The 24,523-nt window shown below is 49.5% G+C and overlaps 1 protein-coding gene across 5 annotated transcripts in view; it reads right to left on the reverse strand.

Moving 5' to 3' along the window:
* PLEKHA7 (pleckstrin homology domain containing A7) overlaps positions 1-22,056 on the reverse strand; it is a 218,600-nt gene extending 196,544 nt beyond the window's left edge. For 3 of the 5 annotated variants that reach the window (XM_083164696.1, XM_083164695.1, XM_083164694.1), the window contains exons 1-3: positions 21,873-22,055; positions 21,717-21,793; positions 12,088-12,145 (exon numbers count right to left, since the gene is read on the reverse strand). In XM_083164696.1, the coding sequence (XP_083020822.1) occupies positions 12,088-12,145; positions 21,717-21,793; positions 21,873-21,958 (221 nt within the window). In that variant the 5' untranslated portion in view covers positions 21,959-22,055. Of the gene's footprint in view, positions 1-12,087; positions 12,146-21,716; positions 21,794-21,872 lie in introns of all 5 variants that reach the window. The other 2 variants (XM_083164693.1, XM_083164692.1) reach the window with 1 other exon arrangement.
* Positions 22,057-24,523: the final 2,467 nt, after the last annotated feature.

Here is a 24,523-nt window from a genome sequence, read left to right on the forward strand (position 1 = left end):
ATTCTATTGGCTTGTTATTATTTTCCTACATACATAGGTGACCAATCCTGTAAGTACTTCACACAGAAGTTACTGATCCTACGGGGACGCTTCATTCCCTGTACCAAGATGGCTACAAGCATGTGTGAAGCCATCTTGGGACTGTGCGAGTGCCACAGTGGAATACGGTTGTCTTTCACTTAGCTACAGAGAGACTTGCTGGTATAACCGCTGTTTCAGTATCCTGCACCGCTACTGGCTGCTGAGCTGTATGACACCCCAGCTCTGTACCATCTTCCAGTTTGTGTATAACAGTGAGTACGTATGATAACACTGAAAGGGTTCTTTACATAGAATATATATTTTTTGGGTACTTGTGTACTAGCACGGCGCCCATCGCATCGCAGACCATAAGGCATACGATGGTATGCGATGCGATGTTGCGAGATGGCAGGCGATGTTATACAATTTTAAATTGTATACCATCACATTGTATGGCATTGTATCGCATATACAATGGTATGCGATTTAAAATTGTATAAGCACCCTAATGGGTTTTTAAATGTTAAAAGTGCTCCCTATAAGATAATTAAACGTCATTGGTGCTTACTATTTTAAAAGCACCCCCAACAGCACCCCCACTATCAACGCGAAGCGTGGCAAACGGCGGCGGTACGCGTCCTCCGACCTTTTCATAGCCCCACTATCCACGTCGGCGTGGAGTTGATTTTATATAGTGTGGCGAGCGCAGCGAGCCACCGAGCCCAAAGTGTGGCGAGCGCAGCGAGCCCCGCAAGGGTACGCGGAATACATGTAAAGTAATACGCGTCCGCTCGCCACGCTTCGGGCTCGGTGGCTCACCACACTATATAAAATCAACTCCACGCCGACGTGGATAGTGGGGGGTATGAAAAGGTCGGAGGACGCGTACCACTGCGCTCGCCACGCTTCGGGTTGGCGTTCATAGTGGGGGTGGCGTGGGGGTACATTTAACATTGTAAGCCCCCATTAGGGTGCTTATACAATTTAAAATCGCATTGCATCGCTGTGCATCGGGTGTATGGCATGCGATGCGATTATAAGTCGTACGACTTAATATTGTGGGCGCCGTGATAATACACAAGTACCATTTTTAGAAATATACTTCTAGGGACTGGTTACGATCTACAGAGACAAAATAGTTTTTTCAGGATTTTTGTCTGGCTGTTCGTTTCGGCATCGTGCAAAAACTACTGGATGAATTTGGATAGCGTTTCCCCTATTGTATAGCTTATGTGCCCTGCTGTGTACAGAGACTCTCCTCAATACAGATCACTTAAATCAGGCTCCAGAAAGGAGCTTTCGGTGTACAGGAAATTCCTCTTTATGTTCAGTCACCGTGCAAGTCCTATGGCAATCAAGGTAAATATTTAACAATACAACACTGTACTCCTAATACCTGTCAGGGCATGTAATATTCCGCATCTTTGTCTTCCGATAGATTTGTTCCACAGAGCTAACAGACAGCCACCTACACATCCGACAAGACGCCACATGTTGCGAAGACACAGAGACACTAAACAAATAGTGACGCTGGGCCGCAGACACCGTTATATCCCAGATTCACACACGCAGGGATACTGGGCTGCGCCAGCACAGAGGAAGGGATGTAAGGACACCGATCACAGCGATGTGTGATACATCGGACTTCTTTTGGGGACCTGCCGTGTTTCCTTGCAGACAGAGTCCCTGGCAGAGGATCCGGTGCCAGGTGACCACCCGACAGTCGGGATTCCGATACCAGAATCCCGACTGATAAATACCCGACAGATGGGATCCCAACTGACAGAGGCTATTCTCCCTCATGAGGGATCACCACCCCCTTAGAGGGAGAATAGAACATGTGGCTAGCATAGAGAGTTCACAAGTGACTTCAACACGCTCGCCCCCGTCAAACTACCGGCAGCCTGGATTCCGATGTCCCGGATGCCCAAATACAACAGCCTTGGTATCTGGATGGCTCACAGACAGTGTCTAGTTAGACAGGCACTACGTCGACATCAAAAAGTTGACATACACTTGGTAAACATTGTCAAAAGAGTCAATGTTGCAATGGTCGACACGAGTTTGTCACATGTGGGTGTGGTATAGGTTACAATGACAAAGTCAACATGCGACATATAAAAAGGTTGACATAAGTCTTTCAAAAAAAATGTTGTATCTTTGTCAACTCCAGAGTATGTGGACCCCCAATTAATTTACTGATATGTTAATCTTGCTGTTACTGTAACCCTTTAGTGCAGTCCACGTTTATGGTCAAGTATGAACGAGTTAAAAAAATACCCATCTCATGTCGACATTGTCACGTGTCGACATTTTGAACGCCAACCTAGACATTATCTGTCAGCAATCTGGATGCCCCAATATTGTACGACTGCGACTGTACGGAGAACACATACACAGCAAGCTGCTGATCACATTGCCAGGTAACAACGGGTTACTATTACTGTTGTTCCAAAGTTCATGGGGATTCCAAGCATACTATGGCATGTATGATGTATGTACAAGCTGCATACTAACAGGTATACACCTACGGTATATACAGGGCACGCTAAGTGTAATTACGCATTACAGACATGGCACAAACCAGGCCGTGTGAGACAGTAACACGGAGGCCTGGCCGCAAGCGCCAGGTAATCAGCGGTGTAACATGTAATAATATAGACCTCATTAAGGAAATACAATGAAACATTAACTCACTGATCCGCACTTAGCACACTTAATCCGGGATTTACCGGGAACGTTACCCTCCTGTTCAGCCGCACCCCGAGAGACCTCTTTGTGGATTAACAGAGACAATTATTCCGACAGGAACCTCTCCATTAAATATTCATTCATGTAACCCTGCATGAAATGGAACTGAGATGGGGGGGGAGGCAATCACCACATGGTATACACGTGTTACATGCTATCGCTGCCACATACAAGCCCCACATATGCCACAGCTCCCATGTATGAAACACGCATGCAGAACATCACGTGGGATCCTCTGTGCGATGGATTGGCATGTATAGAACACATTGTGCTGTTAAAAAAAAAATCCTAATGCTTTAATGAAAGAAACAAGAACACTCTTTAATTTGACTCCAAAACCAGTTATCTGCGGTCGATGTTTTTATGCGGCCACCTTTTTATTTCCTCATTAGCAGCCACACAAACCACACAAGAACCATAAAGGCAAATGACCCTGCAAGTGCCCAAAGCATTCGCTTCAAATAAAACTTTATTAGCCATTAGCCTGAACACAACGGTCAAAGCGGAGCAGAATTATGACCTTTTATATTATTGTACAATGCACAGAAAAGGTTTCCTCCTGGATCGGATGTCAAAATGAATAAGAAAATACACCTAATAACACCAACTAAATATACTACTGGATGTTTTGGGGGTGCCCCTTATACACCAAGAGATATTTTACAAAATATCCCTCATTTCACCCTTCGGAGCAATACTTTTTAAAATATCGCTAAGTGGCCCTTATTCAGGTGCATTCGCAAGCCTGTATGCATTCGCGAGTGGGCAATGTTTTTTAAATGCGCATGCGCATTTCTGTGCATACGTTGGGTGCGTGCACCCATCGTTGTGGGCGGGGGTTGGGCTAGTTTGGTCTACAGCAAGTTGGTCGACAAGCATTAGACCGTTAGTTCGACATGGGGGTAGGTCGACATGGGTTAAGGTCGACATGTGTCAAGGTCGACACAAGCAATATGTCGACAGTCAAAATGTCGACGTGGGCCTTTTCACTGTTTTATTGCCCGAATGTCGACACAGTCGACATGGACACAGTTTCCAGTGCACCGTTTCGGTCGCAATGCTTCGGGCACACTATTTTATTCTCCCACCACGCCCTAGTGGATGGTAGGGCATGAAATACCGCCTGTCGGCACATGTCGGCTCAAAAAAACAGTGAAAAACCCCATGTCGACCTTTTTACTGTCGACCTAATGCTTGTGTCGACCTAATGACCTGTCGACCTAGAACCATGCTGTAGACCCAATGAATGCATCCCGTGGACTGAGGGGGCCGTGGGGCAGCAGGCTGGCCAATTAGCACTTGGGAACGTCCAGCATGGGCGACATGCGGGGGCCCGGCAGCTGACGCCACCGGATGTCAGCTGCCCACCCACTTCCCCCGAGCATACACGCATATGTAAGGTTGCTCAGAGCACAATTTTCGGTCAACATGGTCAGTAGGTCGACATTAGGAAGGTTGACAGTCAATAGGTCAACATGGATTTTTTCATGTTTTTTTTTTTGAGCTGACAGATGGTATTTCATGCCCTACCATCCAATGCGGTGCCCATTTCCGGTGTCCATGTTGACATTCAGGACAAAAAAAAAAAAACTGGAAAAAAAATGTCGACCTAATGACCCTGTCGACCTTTTCCATGTGTTGACCTAAGGCCCGTCGACCTTTTCCATGTGTTGACCTAAGGCCCGTCGACCTTTTCCATGTGTTGACCTAAGGCCCGTCGACCTTCAGTGGTCCACCCAATGCATTTCAACCTTAGTTTGGTCCACCCAATGACCCAAACCCGTTCTGATTAACGGTAAGGGTAATTGGTTACTATAGGCAACGCCTCCACACTTGCGGCTTCGAAATGTCAGCAAATCTACCCACGAGGAACGGAATTTGAAACACATATGGGGCAAAATGATCACACATTATAATTCCAGTCAGCCGCTCCCCCATAATCCACCACTCCCCCATAATCCACCGCTCCCATGTCACTGATGATAAATATTACATATGGACACAATGATTACAGGCCGGACACAAGACAGAAGATATTTAGGTCGTCCACTTTGTACCCGGTCCTGCCCTGGGTGTGCTACAAATTGTCAGCATTATGCAGCCAGGAATGTGACCCTGATCTGTACAAACAGCTTTTGTCCATATTGTGGCATTATTATGATCGACATGTTTTGGTGTCGGCATAACAACTGCACACTCTGAATCCGACCCCGGCCTGGTGTCTACAGGGTGAGGAGACCAAGGGCCCAAGTTGCGGAAAAACACAAAAACATATAACCACATAAGATGCTGCAATAAATGCTGGACGGTGGCCATTTGTGTAATATGCTGGCACATATCCAATCATCCAGAAGCCATCTGCCAGCGTACGTATGGTGCGTAGTATAAGAAATATGGGTACTCTTTACCTAGAAGGGCGCCAGCGATTGAAATCGCGGTCGTCGTGGGTAAAAATCGCGGTCATCGCGGGTAAATCGGGATGGCCACGATGCCCGCGATTTTCCCATAGGGAACAATGTTAAAACGGCAGATTGACCGCGATTTTACTGTTAAATGCCTCAATGGACCCGATTTGGGGCCAAATAGGCCAAATTAACCCTTAAATGTCCCCCCAAATTTTTAACGCCACCCCTCCGACCTTTTCATGCCCTACTATCCACTAGGGCGTGGTGTGAGAATATAATAGTGTGGCGAGCGCAGCGAGCCACCGAGCCCGAAGCGTGGCGAGCGCAGCGAGCCCCGCGAGGGGACGCGGATACCTTCACAGGTAGACGCGTCCCCTCGCGGGCTTCACAGGTGTCCGCCTCGCCACGGACACCTGTGAAGCCCGCGAGGGGACGCGCATAACTGTGAAGGTATACGCGTCCCCTCGCGGGGCTCGCAGCGCTCGCCACGCTTCGGGCTCGGTGGCTCGCTGCGCTCGCCACACTATTATATTCTCACACCACGCCCTAGTGGATAGTAGGGCATGAAAAGGTCGGAGGATGCGTACCGCCGCCCCTCGCGGGCTCGCTGCGCTCACCACGCTTCGGGTTGGCGTGGATCGTGGGGTGGCGTTAAAAATTTGGGGGGACATTTAAGGGTTAATGGGCTCTGTGGCCCATTTAACATTGATTCCTATGGCCAAATCGGGTGGATTGAGCCATTTAACAGTAAAATCGGGTCCATCGCGCCTTTTAACATTGATTCCTATGGGAAATCGGGAGCATCGCGTCGCGGGCATCGCGGGTACATTTATGGCCGGCCGCGACGCGACCGACACGATTTCCATGTTTAACATTGGTTTCAATGGGAAATCGCGGGCATCGCGTCGGTCGCGTCGCGGCCATACATAAATGTACCCGCGATGCCCGCGACGGGCGCCCTTCTAGGTAAAGAGTACCGAAATATGCTGCACATCCACACGTAATACATGGCTTTACTGTCAGCAGCAGGAACAGTACCCTATATATAGCATACTAGAGGAACAGTACCCTATATATAGCATACTAGAGGAACAGGTTACTTCCTCCCGTACACTACAGCTGCCCAGGACACTATCGCAGAGAACGTTATATAATGTCACTATCGCATAGTATATACACGAGTGCAGCAATATACTTTTACACACAACATATCTGGGAACAATCTACTTTTACATGCACGTACACAAATGATGACTTCACATGCGCTGCTAGATTAGAATACTTTTACATATGACAGATATACAGGGATACAGCAATGTACGGTTACATACGACATAGTAGTGGTTTGCGTACAGCGGGGACCGCGGATTCCGTTGTGTATGCAGTAAGTTAATAACAAGCAGACCGGGAGCTCAGGAGTTAATGGCATTCCTGCGCAGAGAAAGGTCATTCTACAGATTAACAAACGATTAACCATTTCCCGCTTTGCCTGCAGTAAACCTGTGTACACAACGGGAGTGTATCTACACCTGTATGTACAATCCATATCTCTGCAGAGCACAAACACCCCAAAACACAACACTACCCACTACGATCACCCTACATGGGGTGCACACACCATGACTCACCCACTTGCCTGGCACCAGAGCAACGTTACACGGACAGAAACAAAATGAGACTTTATTATAGCGGTACCTTGTTTTCATACCCACTGCATGCCACTACGGAATGGAGACAGTGGGGTCATATGCCTAGAACAGAACACCTGCAGGGCCAGTGGCAGTATTGAAAGTGTTGCTTGCTGCACAGTTCCAGGTGAAGCACATTATGGTCTTTGAAAGAAAACGGATGGCTGGACAGTTGTGGGAGGTTTTGGGGTCACAATACACCATATGTTTACCTCTCACCCCAACTTCTCGCTGGATTTCATCAGTAAGTAGGTGTCTCATCAACCTACTTAAATCAATTCCACACTGTAAATGGCAAACAACAGATCAGTGCTATAAGGACCTAGAGGTCGTCTCACCATTTGTTAGACGAAGGGTCATGTGACAGGTCTAATGGTGCTAAACCAGCAACTGCAGCAATAATCGGCATTGCGGCAGCAACTGCATCACATAGGATCTGGTTATATAAAGTTATACAGCAAGATACCAGATGTGATACATTTCTGTCCCTTGATTTCTATTTAAAATTATTTTGCAAAACTAATCAGCCCATGTTTTTTTTAGGATACACTTCCATATCATTCCCACGGAATAGTGAGGCCAATTCAGACCCATTGGTGTGGGTCCAAATTCAGCCCCGTGTTTGAAGGTGGGGGCTTAACCCCGGGAGCTAACCTGATCGCTCCAGGAGGGGCGGAATGGGGAAGGGCCGGGGGCCAGCGTTTTATGGGCGTCTCCATACAAAGGCTGGGTATTACCTATAGATTGTAAGCTTGCAGCAGGGCCCTCCTACCTCCAACTCTGTCTGTTGTTACCCAGTTTGTTTTATCAGTGTCTACTATTGTAAAGCGCAATGGAATCTGCTGCGCTATATAAGACCCTGTAACGGAATCTGCTGCGTTATATAAGAAACTGTAACGGAATCTGCTGCGCTATATAAGACACTGTAACGGAATCTGCTGCACTATATAAGACCCTGTAACGGAATCTGCTGCGCTATATAAGACACTGTAATGGAATCTGCTGCGCTATATAAGACACTGTAACGGAATCTGCTGCTCTATATAAGACACTGTAACGGAATCTGCTGCGCTATATAAGACGCTGTAACGGAATCTGCTGCACTATATAAGACCCTGTAACGGAATCTGCTGCGCTATATAAGACACTGTAATGGGATCTGCTGCGCTATATAAGACACTGTAACGGAATCTGCTGCGCTATATAAGACACTATAACTGAATCTGCTGCGCTATATAAGACGCTGTAACGGAACCTGCTGCGCTATATAAGACGCTGTAACGGAACCTGCTGCGCTATATAAGACACTGTAACGGAATCTGCTGCGCTTTATAAGACACTGTAACGGAATCTGCTGCGCTATATAAGACACTAACGGAATCTGCTGCGCTATATAAGACACTCTAACGGAATCTGCTGCGTTATATAAGACGCTGTAACGGAATCTGCTGCGCTATATAAGACGCTATAACGGAATCTGCTGCGCTATATAAGACGCTGTAACGGAATCTGCTGCGCTATATAAGACGCTGTAACGGAATCTGCTGCGCTATATAAGACGCTGTAACGGAATCTGCTGCGCTATATAAGACGCTGTAACGGAATCTGCTGCGCTATATAAGACGCTGTAACGGAATCTGCTGCGCTATATAAGACACTGTAACGGAACCTGCTGCGCTATATAAGACACTGTAACGGAACCTGCTGCGCTATATAAGACACTGTAACGGAACCTGCTGCGCTATATAAGACACTGTAACGGAACCCGCTGCGCTATATAAGACACTGTAACGGAATCTGCTGCGCTATATAAGACACTGTAACGGACTCTGCTGCGCTATATAAGACCCTGTAACGGAATCTGCTGCGCTATATAAGACACTGTAACGGAATCTGCTGCGCTATATAAGACACTGTAACGGAATCTGCTGCGCTATATAAGACACTGTAACGGAATCTGCTGCGCTATATAAGACACTGTAACGGAATCTGCTGCGCTATATAAGACACCGTAACGGAATCTGCTGCACTATATAAGACGCTGTAACGGAATCTGCTGCGCTATATAAGACGCTGTATTGGAATCTGCTGCACTATATAAGACACTGTAACGGAATCTGCTGCGCTATATAAGACACTGTAATGGAATCTGCTGCGCTATATAAGACACCGTAACGGAATCTGCTGCGCTATATAAGAGACTGTAACGGAATCTGCTGCGCTATATAAGACACTGTAACGGAATCTGCTGCGCTATATAAGAAGCTGTAACGGAATCTGCTGCGCTATATAAGACACTGTAACGGAATCTGCTGCGCTATATAAGACGCTGTAACAGAATCTGCTGTGCTATATAAGACACTAACGGAATCTGCTGCGCTATATAAGAAGCTGTAACGGAATCTGCTGCGCTATATAAGACACTGTAACGGAATCTGCTGCGCTATATAAGACACTGTAACGGAATCTGCAGCGCTATATAAGACACTGTAACGGAATCTGCTGCACTATATAAGACGCTGTAACGGAATCTGCTGCGCTATATAAGACGCTGTAACGGAATCTGCTGCTCTACATAAGACACTGTAAGAATCTGCTGCGCTATATAAGACACTGTAACGGAATCTGCTGCGCTATATAAGACACTAACGGAATCTGCTGTGCTATATAAGACACTAACGGAATCCGCTGCGCTATATAAGACGCTGTAACGGAATCTGCTGCGCTATATAAGACACTGTAACAGAATCTGCTGCGCTATATAAGACGCTGTAACGGAACCTGCTGCGCTATATAAGACACTGTAACGGAATCTGCTGCGCTATATAAGACACTGTAGATAAATAAATAAATAATGCCCAGCGGTCATTCTAGAACTCGGTGCAGTTATTCTTTCCTGCCTGGGGTGTCTCTCTCTGCTGTGATTCTTCTAGCACAGTGTGACCTGTATTTCAGCTGAGAGATACAGACCACTGACTGAATATAACCCATCAGGTCATCTCTGTTCCTATGAAAAGCACAGCCTGGATGGCTGGGGGCATCACTGTGTTACCCTATTATTATTTATGTAGCACCTTGCACCACTATGCGTCACTGATCATTGTATATGAAGTATATTCAGGTTCCCCTCATTAATAATGAACTTTCACACTGACGTACAATGAAGTTCTGCGTACTGGGGTCTTTATTCCCACAGACGGCTGCAGAACACACAGTACCCCCAAGGCCAAGCAGATAGTTCACAGGTCTGTAGCTGCATCTCTCTGTGTAATAAATAAGTCAGAAGATTGATTCTGATTGTATTGCACAGTATTTGTTATGGTAAAAGAGGTACAATTACATTCAAGAAAAATGATGCCATTTTATACAATCGCATTGGGCCTTATTCTAGTTCACTCTTTCTGACAAAATCCTTCTTAGATGGACAAAACCATGTGCACTGCAGGTGGGGCAGATGTTACTTGTGCAAAGAGAATTAGATTTGGGTGGGGTTTTACTTCAAAGCGACATCTATATTGCAGTGTCAAAATCAATATTTTCCCTGCACAGAAACAAAATAACTCACCCAAATCTAATTCTCTCTGCACGTTACATCTGCCCCACCTGCAGTGCACATGGGTTTGTCCATCTAAGAAGGATTTTGTCAGAAAGAGTGAACTAGAATAAGGCCCATTGTTCAGATCTCAGACCCAGCAAGCTGGCACATTATACATCTTGCTGCAGTCCCACAGTTGTGTGCGCGGTAATTGTCCTTCCCCTGTAGGATGCACGTTCTGCCAAGATAAACAGAAGGCTGTGTATTCCTCTTCAGTCAAATATATTTTTAATACATATACAGCTTGTAGGTGTACATGGGGGAGACTGTGATCACCACGTTACAGATCACCCAGGTGGCCCTCTCGCAAGGGACTAGTACTCATTAACGCTATTTTTGGAAAGCAGCAACATTATATTCAGTGCTGCATTTTCAGTGACGGCAGCCGGTAAATTATTTATTGCAGATACAGAAGGTACCGTGCAACTTTCACAATTCCAACGCCAACACCTCTTCAAAGTTGTACACAAAGAAAGGGAAGGCTGGTATCCCAAAGCAATGACTGTTAGGTACATAGGAGGGACGGGAGTCTCTGCCAAGGCAGGCACAACTAATCAGCACTTAGAAAGCACTCGGCAAACTCTGCAAAGACGCATAACACCCCACCCCCCACCCCCACCCGCCTGCCTACAGAGAAGCGCAGAAACTTCCCGAGACTCCTGATCTGCGTAGATCCAGGGTGATGGGACAACAACAAATCCGGCCAAACACTTATCCATTGTATCATAAGCTCACTCCGCTGCAGCACAAATACCCATCGCGCACTGTAGAATAATGTAAAAGCTATAAATGGACCGCCATACAAATGCAAAAAGCCGGTTTCTGCAATATTGTTATTTTCATTTTTTTAGCCCACAAACTCTGCACCCCACCCCCGGTCCCTGTCTGCTCCTACCACCAATATCTGTCTTCACAGCCCCCTCTCTCCATATCCGGCAAGTTTGAAACAGATCAGTGTCCCTGCAAACATTGCTTTCACTTTCTGTTATGACCTTTTTTTTTTTAACACACGAAGGAGTAATGTGGGTACTTGTTTAGTTTCACTGCAGTGGATATATAAGATGCGATATCGGCCAATATATCAGCCGATCCAATGCGATTTTTTACCTGTTCATAACCCCACTATCCACTACGCATGGAGTTGATTTTATATAGTGTAGCGCAGTAATCCGCGTCCCCTCGCCACGCTTCGGGCTTGGTGGCTCACTGCACTCGCCACACTACTAAACAAGTACCGTAATGTCGTCCGTCGAGAGGCCTCTAGTGGTCACTGGCGGTACTTCACCTCAGAGGTGAGGAGTAGTTAGCTTTTTCTATATAGAGATTGTACACTACATTATCCCTTATAGAATGGCCCAGCTGGTTGATTTGCGCTATTTCCATATGATTCCATTGATCCAACAACAATTTATTAAACTGGAACTATCCACAAATTCTGTCCGAACCCAGTGCCAACCTGTGCTGAAACATAAACCCACTTGTGTGGCAGAAGCGGCATCTCGCAGCCTGGAAAGAAAGGGTCCAGGTCCTAACACAATGTGCGCTGGACGACCAGACGACACTGCCTTTAGTCTGTTACGTATGACTGGCTGCACCCCACTGTGAACAGGGGGTACAGGGCACTCACTCTATGAAGTAGCTGGCACCTTCGTCCGTGAATCCCTCTTCCCAGCCTCGAGGCAAATCTAGAAATAAAACAGAGGACGCGCGGCATTACCACAAGTGACATCAAATGGTTAGATTATTATTATTACTGTTTATTTATACAGAGACAATTAGATTACACAGCGCTGGAACACTACCAGAGCTGGCCCCACGGTGTCACCCACAGAGCCGCCATATTTCATGTCTACTAACATCCTAGGGCACGAATCAGGCGGCTTTCACAAATGTGCGAGACCAGTAAAACACAGTCACATATGGATTCAAAAGTACTTCTAGCTTCCACTAGATTAAATGTATGGAATTGCAGCCGAGCGCAGGTTATTGTCCTCTGTTATCAGTCTACTAAAAGTGGCAGGCGGCAGAGTCCTTCAATGGGATTATGGACAGGAAGTCGGCTGTGTGTAGGAAAGTAACACCCCCCCCCCTTCCCCAAATTTGTGGCCTGAAATATCTTCGTCCTTGATAAGCTTCTGGAGACATTTATGTGTGAGTGTTATTAGCCACTTCATATACAAAGTATAAAGCAGGTTTGTGTAGTACAGTATAAGACTCCCCCTAATTAGAATATGCCGCAGTGTGTGATTGATGAGTTAGAGGGGGGGGAGGTCTCCTCCAGAGAGGACAGGAAACTCAGCCAGCTGGCACTGAACTGGTTAATACTGCTCCACTTGATTTGTCTGGGAAGCACCAGACAGAAACCAATGACTGACATCAGATTAGTCACCGGCCAGACGGATGGCACTTTAAGAACTGTAATTAGGTCCGAGCGAGATGCGGATTAACAGACACGTCGGTCAGGAGGGAGAATGTGATGCTATATGGAGAGACAGCCTTGTGGCATCTACAATTAATTTTCCAGAGTTCAAAGACTTATCTCTGCCAAGCAAACACTTTATTAAGATGCGAATGGCAGAGCCAGCGCTAAAGCCGCGCAGACAGGCAATAACCCAACTCCTGAAGTGCCCTCAGTTATAGGACAGGTATACAGCGCCATGAGGCCATCTGCTTACCGGGCATTGAGTTTGTGCAGACATCAGCCAAGGACTGCGGCCAGATTCAGATTTATTCTACAATAACGACTGAGTGAGGCAATTGAGACGTGGAAGTTATTAAACAAGACTCCGCCTATGACAGTGGATAAGCCCCTCCCAGTGTATAAGCCCCTCCCAACCGCATCTTATCACCTTAAACATCGCACCAGGTTACCTCAGGAAACAGGAGGAAAGTGAAACACCCTATCTCCAAAGTAAATTCCTCCTTGATATTGGGATATTAGAATGCAGATTTAATTTGGGCCCTTATACCGGTAGACATTTGGGAAGAATTTGTGTTGCTCGCTCATTAACCGCAACCAATAAATTATAAATTACACTGTTACCATTGAAAAAAAACAAAAAAACATGTACTTCTTTATTAGTTAGCGCTCTACCCACAATACCTGGGCACATAGGAAACAGTCCAAACTAGGGAGTAAGATGTGGGACAGGAACAGCATAGCAGAGGGGGCGACGTGACACGAATTGCAGAGGGCCAGCTTGGCGGAAGGGGGGTACATAGCCAGTCTGGCAGAGGAGGGGAGCCGCGGCACATGGCCAGCCTGGAAGGGGGAGAGAGGGTGTGGCATAGGGAAAGCCTGTCAATGGGGGACATCAGCCAGGCGAGCGTTGCACATGAGTAGACAGGGTTCAAGCGAGTGTAGCAAGGGGACTGGTGAGCTTAAAGGGGCAGGGGACAAGTGTGCGACAGGTGAGAGTAACAGAGGGACAGGTAAGTGTAGCAGGGTAAAGTGAGCATGAGGTGAGTGTGGTGACAAGAAAGTGTGACAGTAGAAAGGTGAGTGTGAAATTAACAAGGGACAGGTGAGTGTGATAAAAGAAGTGACAAGAGACAGGAAAGTATGGTATGGGGTGAAAGGGAAGTGTGATGGGGTACAGGGGAGTGTGGTGACAGGTGAGTGCCGGGAAAAAGTTGAGTCTCATGCGAGTGCGGTGAAAGATAAATGTGCCAGGGGCTCATGTGAATGTTGTATTAACATGGGACAGGCAAGAGCACCAGGGTACAGGGGAGTGTGGAGACAGGTGAGCGGGGGAGGGGGAAAGGTGAGTGTGGGGGAAATGTAGGTGTGACAGGGTATAGGGGAGTGTGACGACAGGTGAGCGGGATAGGTGAGTGTGGGGAAATGTAGGTGTGACAGGGTACAGGGGAGCGTGGAGACAGGTGAGCGGGATAGGTGAGTGTGGGGAAATGTAGGTGTGACAGGGTACAGGGGAGTGTGGAGACAGGTGAGCGGGATAGGTGAGTGTGGGGAAAAGTAGGTGTGACAGGATACAGGGGAGTGTGGAGACAGGTGAGCGGGATATGTGAGTGTGGGGAAATGTAGGTGTGACAGGGTACAGGGGAGCGTGGAGACAGGTGAGCGGGATAGGTGAGTGTGGGGAAATGTAGGTGTGACAGGGTACAGGGGAGTGTGGAGACAGGTGAGCGGGATAGGTGAGTGTGGGGAAAAGTAGGTGTGACAGGATACAGGGGAGTGTGGAGACAGGTGAGCGGGATAGGTGAGTGTGGGGAAATGTAGGTGTGACAGGGTACAGGGGAGTGTGGAGACAGGTGAGCGGGATAGGTGAGTGTGGGGAAAAGTAGGTGTGCCAGGGCATAGGGGAGTATGGTGACAGGTGAGCGGAATAAGTGAGTGTGGTGAAATGTAGGTGTGACAGGGTACAGGGGAGCGTGGAGACAGGTGAGCGGGATAGGTGAGTGTGGGGAAAAGTAGGTGTGCCAGGGCATAGGGGAGTATGGTGACAGGTGAGCGGAATAAGTGAGTGTGGTGAAATGTAGGTGTGACTGGGTACAGGGAAGCGTGGAGACAGGTGAGCGGAATAAGTGAGTGTGGTGAAATGTAGGTGTGACTGGGTACAGGAGAGTGTGGAGACAGGTGAGTATGGCAGAGGGACAGGTGAGGGTGACAGAGGGGCCAGCTTGGCGGAAGGGGGGTACATAGCCAGTCTGGCAGAGGAGGGGAGCCGCGGCACATGGCCAGCCTGGAAGGGGGAGAGAGGGTGTGGCATAGGGAAAGCCTGTCAATGGGGGACATCAGCCAGGCGAGCGTTGCACATGAGTAGACAGGGTTCAAGCGAGTGTAGCAAGGGGACTGGTGAGCTTAAAGGGGCAGGGGACAAGTGTGCGACAGGTGAGAGTAACAGAGGGACAGGTAAGTGTAGCAGGGTAAAGTGAGCATGAGGTGAGTGTGGTGACAAGAAAGTGTGACAGTAGAAAGGTGAGTGTGAAATTAACAAGGGACAGGTGAGTGTGATAAAAGAAGTGACAAGAGACAGGAAAGTATGGTATGGGGTGAAAGGGAAGTGTGATGGGGTACAGGGGAGTGTGGTGACAGGTGAGTGCCGGGAAAAAGTTGAGTCTCATGCGAGTGCGGTGAAAGATAAATGTGCCAGGGGCTCATGTGAATGTTGTATTAACATGGGACAGGCAAGAGCACCAGGGTACAGGGGAGTGTGGAGACAGGTGAGCGGGGGAGGGGGAAAGGTGAGTGTGGGGGAAATGTAGGTGTGACAGGGTATAGGGGAGTGTGACGACAGGTGAGCGGGATAGGTGAGTGTGGGGAAATGTAGGTGTGACAGGGTACAGGGGAGCGTGGAGACAGGTGAGCGGGATAGGTGAGTGTGGGGAAATGTAGGTGTGACAGGGTACAGGGGAGTGTGGAGACAGGTGAGCGGGATAGGTGAGTGTGGGGAAAAGTAGGTGTGACAGGATACAGGGGAGTGTGGAGACAGGTGAGCGGGATATGTGAGTGTGGGGAAATGTAGGTGTGACAGGGTACAGGGGAGCGTGGAGACAGGTGAGCGGGATAGGTGAGTGTGGGGAAATGTAGGTGTGACAGGGTACAGGGGAGTGTGGAGACAGGTGAGCGGGATAGGTGAGTGTGGGGAAAAGTAGGTGTGACAGGATACAGGGGAGTGTGGAGACAGGTGAGCGGGATAGGTGAGTGTGGGGAAATGTAGGTGTGACAGGGTACAGGGGAGTGTGGAGACAGGTGAGCGGGATAGGTGAGTGTGGGGAAAAGTAGGTGTGCCAGGGCATAGGGGAGTATGGTGACAGGTGAGCGGAATAAGTGAGTGTGGTGAAATGTAGGTGTGACAGGGTACAGGGGAGCGTGGAGACAGGTGAGCGGGATAGGTGAGTGTGGGGAAAAGTAGGTGTGCCAGGGCATAGGGGAGTATGGTGACAGGTGAGCGGAATAAGTGAGTGTGGTGAAATGTAGGTGTGACTGGGTACAGGGAAGCGTGGAGACAGGTGAGCGGAATAAGTGAGTGTGGTGAAATGTAGGTGTGACTGGGTACAGGAGAGTGTGGAGACAGGTGAGTATGGCAGAGGGACAGGTGAGGGTGACAAGGGAGCAAGAAGTGTGAAAGTAACATGAGACAGGTGAGTGGATGTGAGGTGAGGATGACAGGGGGGAGGTTAGTGTGGTAATAAGTGATTGTGACAGTAACAAGGAACAGGTAAGTGTGACATGGGGCAAGTGAGTGTTGCAGTAACACGGGACAGGCGAGTAGGATAGGGAAGGCAGGCGAGTGTAATGGCGGACAGGTGAATGTGACAGTAACATGTGGAAGGTGAGTGTGATAGGGGCAGGTAAGTATGACAGTAGAGACAGGTGAATGCGGCAGTAACATGGGACAGGTCAGAGATGAAAGGCAAGTTTGATGGGGGACAGGTGAGTATATAGGGTGACAGGAACACAGAACAGGAGAGGCAGCTCAATGTGACCAGGAGCAGGTGAGTGTAATGGGGGAAGGTAAGTATGACAGGTGAGTACAACAGTTACACAGGACAGGCGAGTATGATATGGAAGGCAGGTGAATATAATGGTGGACAGGTGAGTGGGACAGTAGCATGTGGAAGGTAAGTGTGATGGGGCAGTTAGGTATGACAGGTGAGTATGGCAGTAACGGGTGTGGTACAGGGTTCCGACAGTCATTAGCCCGACGTCGGGATCCCAACTGGCCGGACTCAGACAGTGTGGCAAGCGCAACAAAGCCCCTTGCGGGCTCTCTGCGCTCGCCACGCTGCGGGCACGGTGGCTCGCTACCTATTCTATTCTCCCTCTATGGGGGTCGTGGACCCCCACAAGGGAGAATAGCCGGTGGCCATCGGGAACCCGTGCATTGGTATTTTAACAGTCGGGATCCTGACATCGGGTAAATGACTGTCGGGATCCCGTCCGGCACCCACAGTAACATGGGACAGGCAAGTGTGAAATGGACGATCAACAGGTGATTGTGACAGTAATATGGGACAGGTGTGACAAGTAACATGGAAAATGCGAGGGTGACAGTAACACAGGACAGGTGAGTGTGACAGGGGAGACAGGTTAGTGTGGCAGGGGAGGGAGGTAAAAATGATAGGTGTGTTTGTGACAGTAACACAGGAAAGGTAAATGTTACAGGAGCCAGCGACAGATGAGTGTGGCAGGGGAGACAGAACAAGTGAGTGTGGCAGTGGAGGCAGGTAAGTATGACAGTTGTGTTTGTGACAGTAGCACAGGAAAGTTAAGTGTTACAGGAGCCAGCGACAGGTGAGTGTGGCAGGGGAGACAGATGAGTGTGCCAGTAAATAGGGACAGGTACGTGTTGCAGGGGGAATGTTAAGAGACAGGGGAGGCAGGACAAGTGAGTGTGACAGGGGAGGCAGGACAGTTGAGTGTGACAGTAACACAGGTATGACAGGTGAGTGTGACAGGTGAGTGTGGCAAGGGAGGCAGGTGAGTATGACAGTAACGAGGGACAGGTAAATGTAACAGGGGAGGCAGGTGAGTGTGACAGGGGAGGCAGGTGAGTATGACAGCTGAGTGTAGAAGAGGAGGCAAGCGAGTGTGACAGTAACGAGGGACAGGTAAATGTAACAGGGGAGAGAGGGGAGTGTGGCAGGGGAGGCAGGCAAGTATGACAAGTGAGTGACAGTAACGAGGGACGGGCAAATGTAACAGGGGAGACAGGTGAGTGTGGCAGGGGAGGAAGGTAAGTATGAGAGGTGAGTGCGACAGTAACGAGGGACAGGTAAATGTGACAGGGGAGGCAGGTAAGTATGACAGGTGAGTGTGATGGGACAGAGGCAGGTGAGTGTGATGGGAGGCAGGGGAGTATGACAAGTGAGTGACAGTGGAGGCAGATGAGTATGAAAGGGGAGTGTGACAGGGGCCGGAGGCAGGTGAGTGTGACAGGCGAGTGACAGGGGATGCAGGTGAGTATGACAGATGAGTGTGACAGTGGAGGGGAGTATGACAGGTGAGTGTGACTGGGGAGGCAGGTGAGTATGACAGGTGAGTATGACAGTGGAGGGAGCGGAGTATGACAGGTGAGTGTGACAGCTGAGTGTAGCAGAGGAGGCAGGTGAGTGTGACAGTAACGAGGGACGGCCAAATGTCACAGGGGAGACAGGTAAATGTGATAGGGGAGACAGGTAAATGTGACAGGGGAGTCAGGTAAGTATGACAGGGGAGTGTGACAGGGGACAGAGGCAGGTGAGTGTGACAGGCGAGTGACAGGGGAGGCAGGTGAGTATGACAGGTGAGTGTGACAGTGGAGGGAGGGGAGTATGACAGGTGAGTGTGACAGTGGAGGGAGGGGAGTATGACAGGTGAGTGTGGCAGGGGAGGCAGGAAGTTATGACAGGTGAGTGTGGCAGGGGAGGCAGGTAGGTATGACAGGTGAGTGTGACAGTAATGAAGGACAGGTAAATGTGACAGGGGAGACAGGTAAGTATGACAGGTAAGACAGGGGACAGAGGCAGGTGAGTGTGACGGGAGGCAGGGGAGTATGACAGGTGAGTGACAGTGGAGGCAGGTGAGTATGAAAGGTGAGTGTGACAGGGGCCGGAGGCAGGTGAGTGTGACAGGCGAGTGACAGGTGAGTATGACAGGTGAGTGTGACAGTGGCGGCAGGTGAGTGTGACAAGTGAGTGTGACAGGTGAGTGTGACAGTGGAGGCAGGTGAGTGTGGCAGGGGAGGCAGGTGAGTGTGACAGGTGAGTGACAGTGGAGGAAGGGGAGTATGGCAGGTGAGTGGAGTGGAGGGAGGGGGGTATGACAGGTGAGTGTGGCAGGTGAGTGTGACAGTGGAGGCAGGTGAGTGTGACAGGTGAGTGACAGTGGAGGAAGGGGAGTATGACAGGTGAGTGGAGTGGAGGGAGGGGGGTATGACAGGTGAGTGTGGCAGGTGAGTGTGACAGTGGAGGGAGGGGAGTATGACGGGAGTGTGGCAGGGGAGGCAGGTGAGTGTGACAGGTGTGAGAGTGGAGGGAGGGGAGTATGACAGGGGAGTGTGACAGTGGCGGCAGGTGACTATGACAGGTGAGTGTGACAGTGGCGGCAGGTGACTATGACAGGTGAGTGTGACAGTGGAGGCAGGCGAGTGTGGCAGGGGAGGCAGGTGATTGTGGTAGGGGAGTGACAGTGGAGGAAGGGGAGTATGACAGGTGAGTGTGACAGTGGAGGGGAGTATGACAGGTGAGTGTTACAGTGGAGGGAGGGGAGTATGACAGGGGAGTGTGGCAGGGGAGGCAGGTGAGTGTGACAGGTGTGAGAGTGGAGGGAGGGGAGTATGACAGGTGAGTGTGACAGTGGAGGGAGGGGAGTATGACAGGTGAGTGTTACAGTGGAGGGAGGGGAGTATGACAGGGGAGTGTGGCAGGGGAGGCAGGTGAGTGTGACAGGTGTGAGAGTGGAGGGAGGGGAGTATGACAGGTGAGTGTGGCAGGGGACGCAGGTGAGTGTGACAGGTGTGACAGTGGAGAAAGGGGAGTATGACAGGTGAGTGTGGCAGGGGAGGCAGGTGAGTGTGACAGGTATGACAGTGGAGGGAGGGGAGTATGACAGGTGAGTGTGGCAGGGGACGCAGGTGAGTGTGACAGGTGTGACAATGGAGAAAGGGGAGTATGACAGGTGAGTGTGGCAGGTGAGTGTGACAGGTATGACAGTGGAGAATGACAGGTGAGTGTGGCAGGGGAGGCAGGTGAGTGTGACAGGTGAGTGTGACAGTGGAGGGAGGGGAGTATGACAGGTGAGTGTGACAGTGGAGGGAGGGGAGTATGACAGGTGAGTGTGACAGTGGAGGGAGGGGAGTATGACAGGGGAGTGTGGCAGGGGAGGCAGGTGAGTGTGACAGGTGTGAGTGGAGGGAGGGGAGTATGACAGGTGAGTGTGGCAGGGGACACAGGTGAGTGTGACAGGTGTGACAGTGGAGAAAGGGGAGTATGACAGGTGAGTGTGACAGGTATGACAGTGGAGGGAGGGGAGTATGACAGGTGAGTGTGGCAGGGGACGCAGGTGAGTGTGACAGGTGTGACAGTGGAGAAAGGGGAGTATGACAGGTGAGTGTGGCAGGGGAGGCAGGTGAGTGTGACAGGTGTGACAGTGGAGAGAGGGGTGTATGACAGGTGAGTGTGGCAGGGGACGCAGGTGAGTGTGACAGGTGTGACAGTGGAGAAAGGGGAGTATGACAGGTGAGTGTGGCAGGTGAGTGTGACAGGTATGACAGTGGAGAGAGGGGAGTATGACAGGTGAGTGTGGCAGGGGAGGCAGGTGAGTGTGACAGGTGTGACAGTGGAGAGAGGGGAGTATGACAGGTGAGTGTGGCAGGGGACGCAGGTGAGTGTGACAGGTGTGACAGTGGAGAAAGGGGAGTATGACAGGTGAGTGTGACAGGTATGACAGTGGAGGGAGGGGAGTATGACAGGTGAGTGTGGCAGGGGACGCAGGTGAGTGTGACAGGTGTGACAGTGGAGAAAGGGGAGTATGACAGGTGAGTGTGGCAGGGGAGGCAGGTGAGTGTGACAGGTGTGACAGTGGAGAGAGGGGTGTATGACAGGTGAGTGTGGCAGGGGACACAGGTGAGTGTGACAGGTGTGACAGTGGAGAAAGGGGAGTATGACAGGTGAGTGTGACAGGTATGACAGTGGAGAATGACAGGTGAGTGTGGCAGGGGAGGCAGGTGAGTGTGACAGGTGTGACAGTGGAGAGAGGGGAGTATGACAGGTGAGTGTGGCAGGGGAGGCAGGTGAGTGTGACAGGTGTGACAGTGAAGAGAGGGGAGTATGACAGGTGAGTGTGGCAGGGGAGGCAGGTGAGTGTGACAGGTATGACAGTGGAGAGAGGGGAGTATGACAGGTGAGTGTGGCAGGGGAGGCAGGTGAGTGTGACAGGTGTGACAGTGAAGAGAGGGGAGTATGACAGGTGAGTGTGGCAGGGGAGGCAGGTGAGTGTGACAGGTATGACAGTGGAGAGAGGGGAGTATGACAGGTGAGTGTGGCAGGGGAGGCAGGTGAGTGTGACAGGTATGACAGTGGAGAGAGGGGAGTATGACAGGTGAGTGTGGCAGGGGAGGCAGGTGAGTGTGACAGGTATGACAGTGGAGAGAGGGGAGTATGACAGGTGAGTGTGACATGTATGACAGTGGAGAATGACAGGTGAGTGTGGCAGGGGAGGCAGGTGAGTGTGACAGGTGTGACAGTGGAGAGAGGTGAGTGTGGCAGGGGAGTGTGGCAGATATGCAGCCCCGGTGAGGACGGCGGAGGTACCTGAGCGGATCATGTGTCCGGAGTTGACGGGCTCCCCGGTGCGGGGGTGCAGCCAGGTGGTGCTCCGGTTCCGGTCACTGCGGGGAGAGAGACGGGTTAGTACGCGCTCACACTCCGGCACACGGGCGGCCATTCACACACCTGTTCCCGCCTTACTCGATGAAGAAGACCCGGCCGTCCCCGCACACCCCGTACGACCAGTGCTCGGGTAAACTCTCCCGCCCGCTGCCCTCAGCCGCCATCTTCACCCCCCTCCCGGGACCCGGAGGAGGTAGTGGGCGCGTTCCCGGGAAATGCGCGCTCCCGTCTCCTGCCGCCCGAGGTAACAATGTAACAAAGTGTGTGTGTGTGTGAGAGAGAGAGAGATAGAACCACGTGACCGCCACCCACCTCTCCTGTCACACACAGCCCCCCCTCCCTGTCATGCCCACACAGTCACCAGCTGCCCCCTGTGCCCGGAAAAGTTTGGGAAACTTTTTTCCAAGTTAAGTATGGAGAATGCCATGCTGTATATTAACTAAGCCATTCCTAGTCCCCCACTGGCATATATCGCCATCTTCAGATGACATTAGCCCATTGCAGCCTAAATGCTACATTTTGCAAAAGTAGCCGGGAGAGGGATCTTCCAAAAACCCTCTCCAGCAATGGCCACATGGTCAGTAGACCAGGTATGTCACCATGCATAGCGCCGCTACTCCCTCCTTTCGGAGCCCCAGTCCTTGCAGGTGTAAAGTTATACATCCAGGTGGTATATTCAAAAACTGCAATGTGAACACACTGAGTAATAGAAAATGGATAAGTAGACCCATTGGGTCATGTACAACAAGCAATAGAGCAAATACTCTTTTGGGGCATCAGAGTTTTGTGAAAATCCAGATTATTCTGTGGTTCAGGCTATTTATATGTGCTTAGTATGGATACAGCTTTTTTTTTTCCTTCTGTGAACCCCACTTTATCTGTGTATTTACTAGGGATCCCGCTTTTTCTGTGTATTTAGTTGGGATCCCGCTTTTTCTGTTTATTTAGTAGGGATCCCACTTTTTTCAGCTTATTTAGTAGGGATCTTACCTTTTCTATGTATTTAGTAGGGATCTCACCTTTTCTGTGTATTTAGTAGGGATCTCACCCTTTCTGTGTATTTAGTAGGGATCTCGCCTTTTCTGTGTATTTAGTAAGGATCCCCCATTTTTTGTGTATATAGTAGGGATCCCCCTTTTCCTGTGTATTTAGTAGGGATGCCACTTTTTCTATATATTTAGTAGGGATCTCGCCTTTTCTGTGTATTTAGTAGGGAGCTCGCCTTTTCTGTGTGTTTAGTAGGGATCCGGCTTTTCTGTGTATTTAGTAGGGACCCTGCTTTTTTCTGTGTATTTAGTAGGGATCCCACTTTTTCTGTATATTTAGTAGGGAGCGCGCCTTTTCTGTGTATTTAGTAGGGATCCCGCTTTTTCTGTGTATTTAGTAGGGATCCCGCTTTTTTCTGTGTATTTAGTAGGGATCCCACTTTTTCTGTATATTTAGTAGGGATCTCGCCTTTTCTGTGTATTTAGTAGGGATCTTGCTTTTTCTGTGTGTTTAGAAGGGATCCTGCTTTTCTGTGTATTTAGTAGGGATCCCGCTTTTTCTGTGTAATTAATAATCCTGCTTTTTCTGTGTATTTAGTTAATGATACTGCTTTTTCTGTTTATTTAGTAGATATTCCACTTTTTTCTGTTCATTTAGTAGGGATCCCCTTTTTCTGTTTATTTTGTAGGGATCCCACTTTTTCTGTGTATTTAGTCGGGATGTGGCTTTTTCTGTCTATTTAGTAGGGATCCCGCTTTTTCTGTGTATTTCATATGGGTCTAGCTTTTGTTGTGCTTTTCCTTATGGACACACCTAGGAGTATGCTTTTGCTGATGATATTCTCAGACTGAGCTAGTGTTTGGCAAATAACTGCAGGAGAAGATGTAACATGTGCTGAGAGATAGAGCGCTTCACATCTTTGCAAGGGCTGGCAGCATACCTCCCAATATGACCCTCTCCAGGAGGGACACTTTGCACTGTTTCTGGACTTCCCTCTTAATGTATGATTGCCAGCACCTGTTTTAAACAGGTTAATGGGTAAGAAAGGTGTTTCCACACAGGTGATGGCAATCATACAGTAAGACAGAAGTGCAGGAGCAAAGCATTGTGTCCCTCCTGGAGAGGGTCATGTTGGGAGGTATGTGGCATTGGATTCACCAGCTGCCGGAAGGGGATGCGCGCGCACGAGATGCACTCGCATGCCTTTCAACCGGAGCTCCCCCTGGGTCCCCACCGCTTCGTTGCCGTCCCCCACCTCCCCGCTCCCAGTCAGATGTAGCGTCCGCTCGCCAGTGGGGGTGGTCTGGTGACCCCCGGAGCTGGATGAGCGGCGCTACATCTGTAGATGTGGGTGGGGTTTGTACTTCAAACTGATATCTATATTGCAGTTTAAAATGTAAGTAGCCAATAATTGCCCTGCACAGAAATAAAATGACCCACCCAAATCTAACTCTCTCTGCATCTGTTTCATCTGCTCCACCTGCAGTCACATGGTTTTGTCCATTAGAGAAGGCGTTTGCTTTAACGAGTGAACCAAAATCAGGCTTCTAATGTTTTCCCCTTACATCAGTCTGCCAGCATGGGAGCAATAAAGCACTATAAATATTACAGCTTCTCTAGATATAAAAGTTTGCAACCACTTGCCCTTGCACATGGCGAAATAGCTGGGGCTCGGGGGCAGTGATGAGATAGCTGGGGCTCGGGGTCAGAGATGAGATAGCTGGGGTTCGGGGGCAATGATG

Source organism: Crinia signifera, chromosome 11 (assembly GCF_055691185.1).
Source record: "Crinia signifera chromosome 11, ASM5569118v1, whole genome shotgun sequence".
NCBI lineage: Eukaryota > Metazoa > Chordata > Amphibia > Anura > Myobatrachidae > Crinia > Crinia signifera.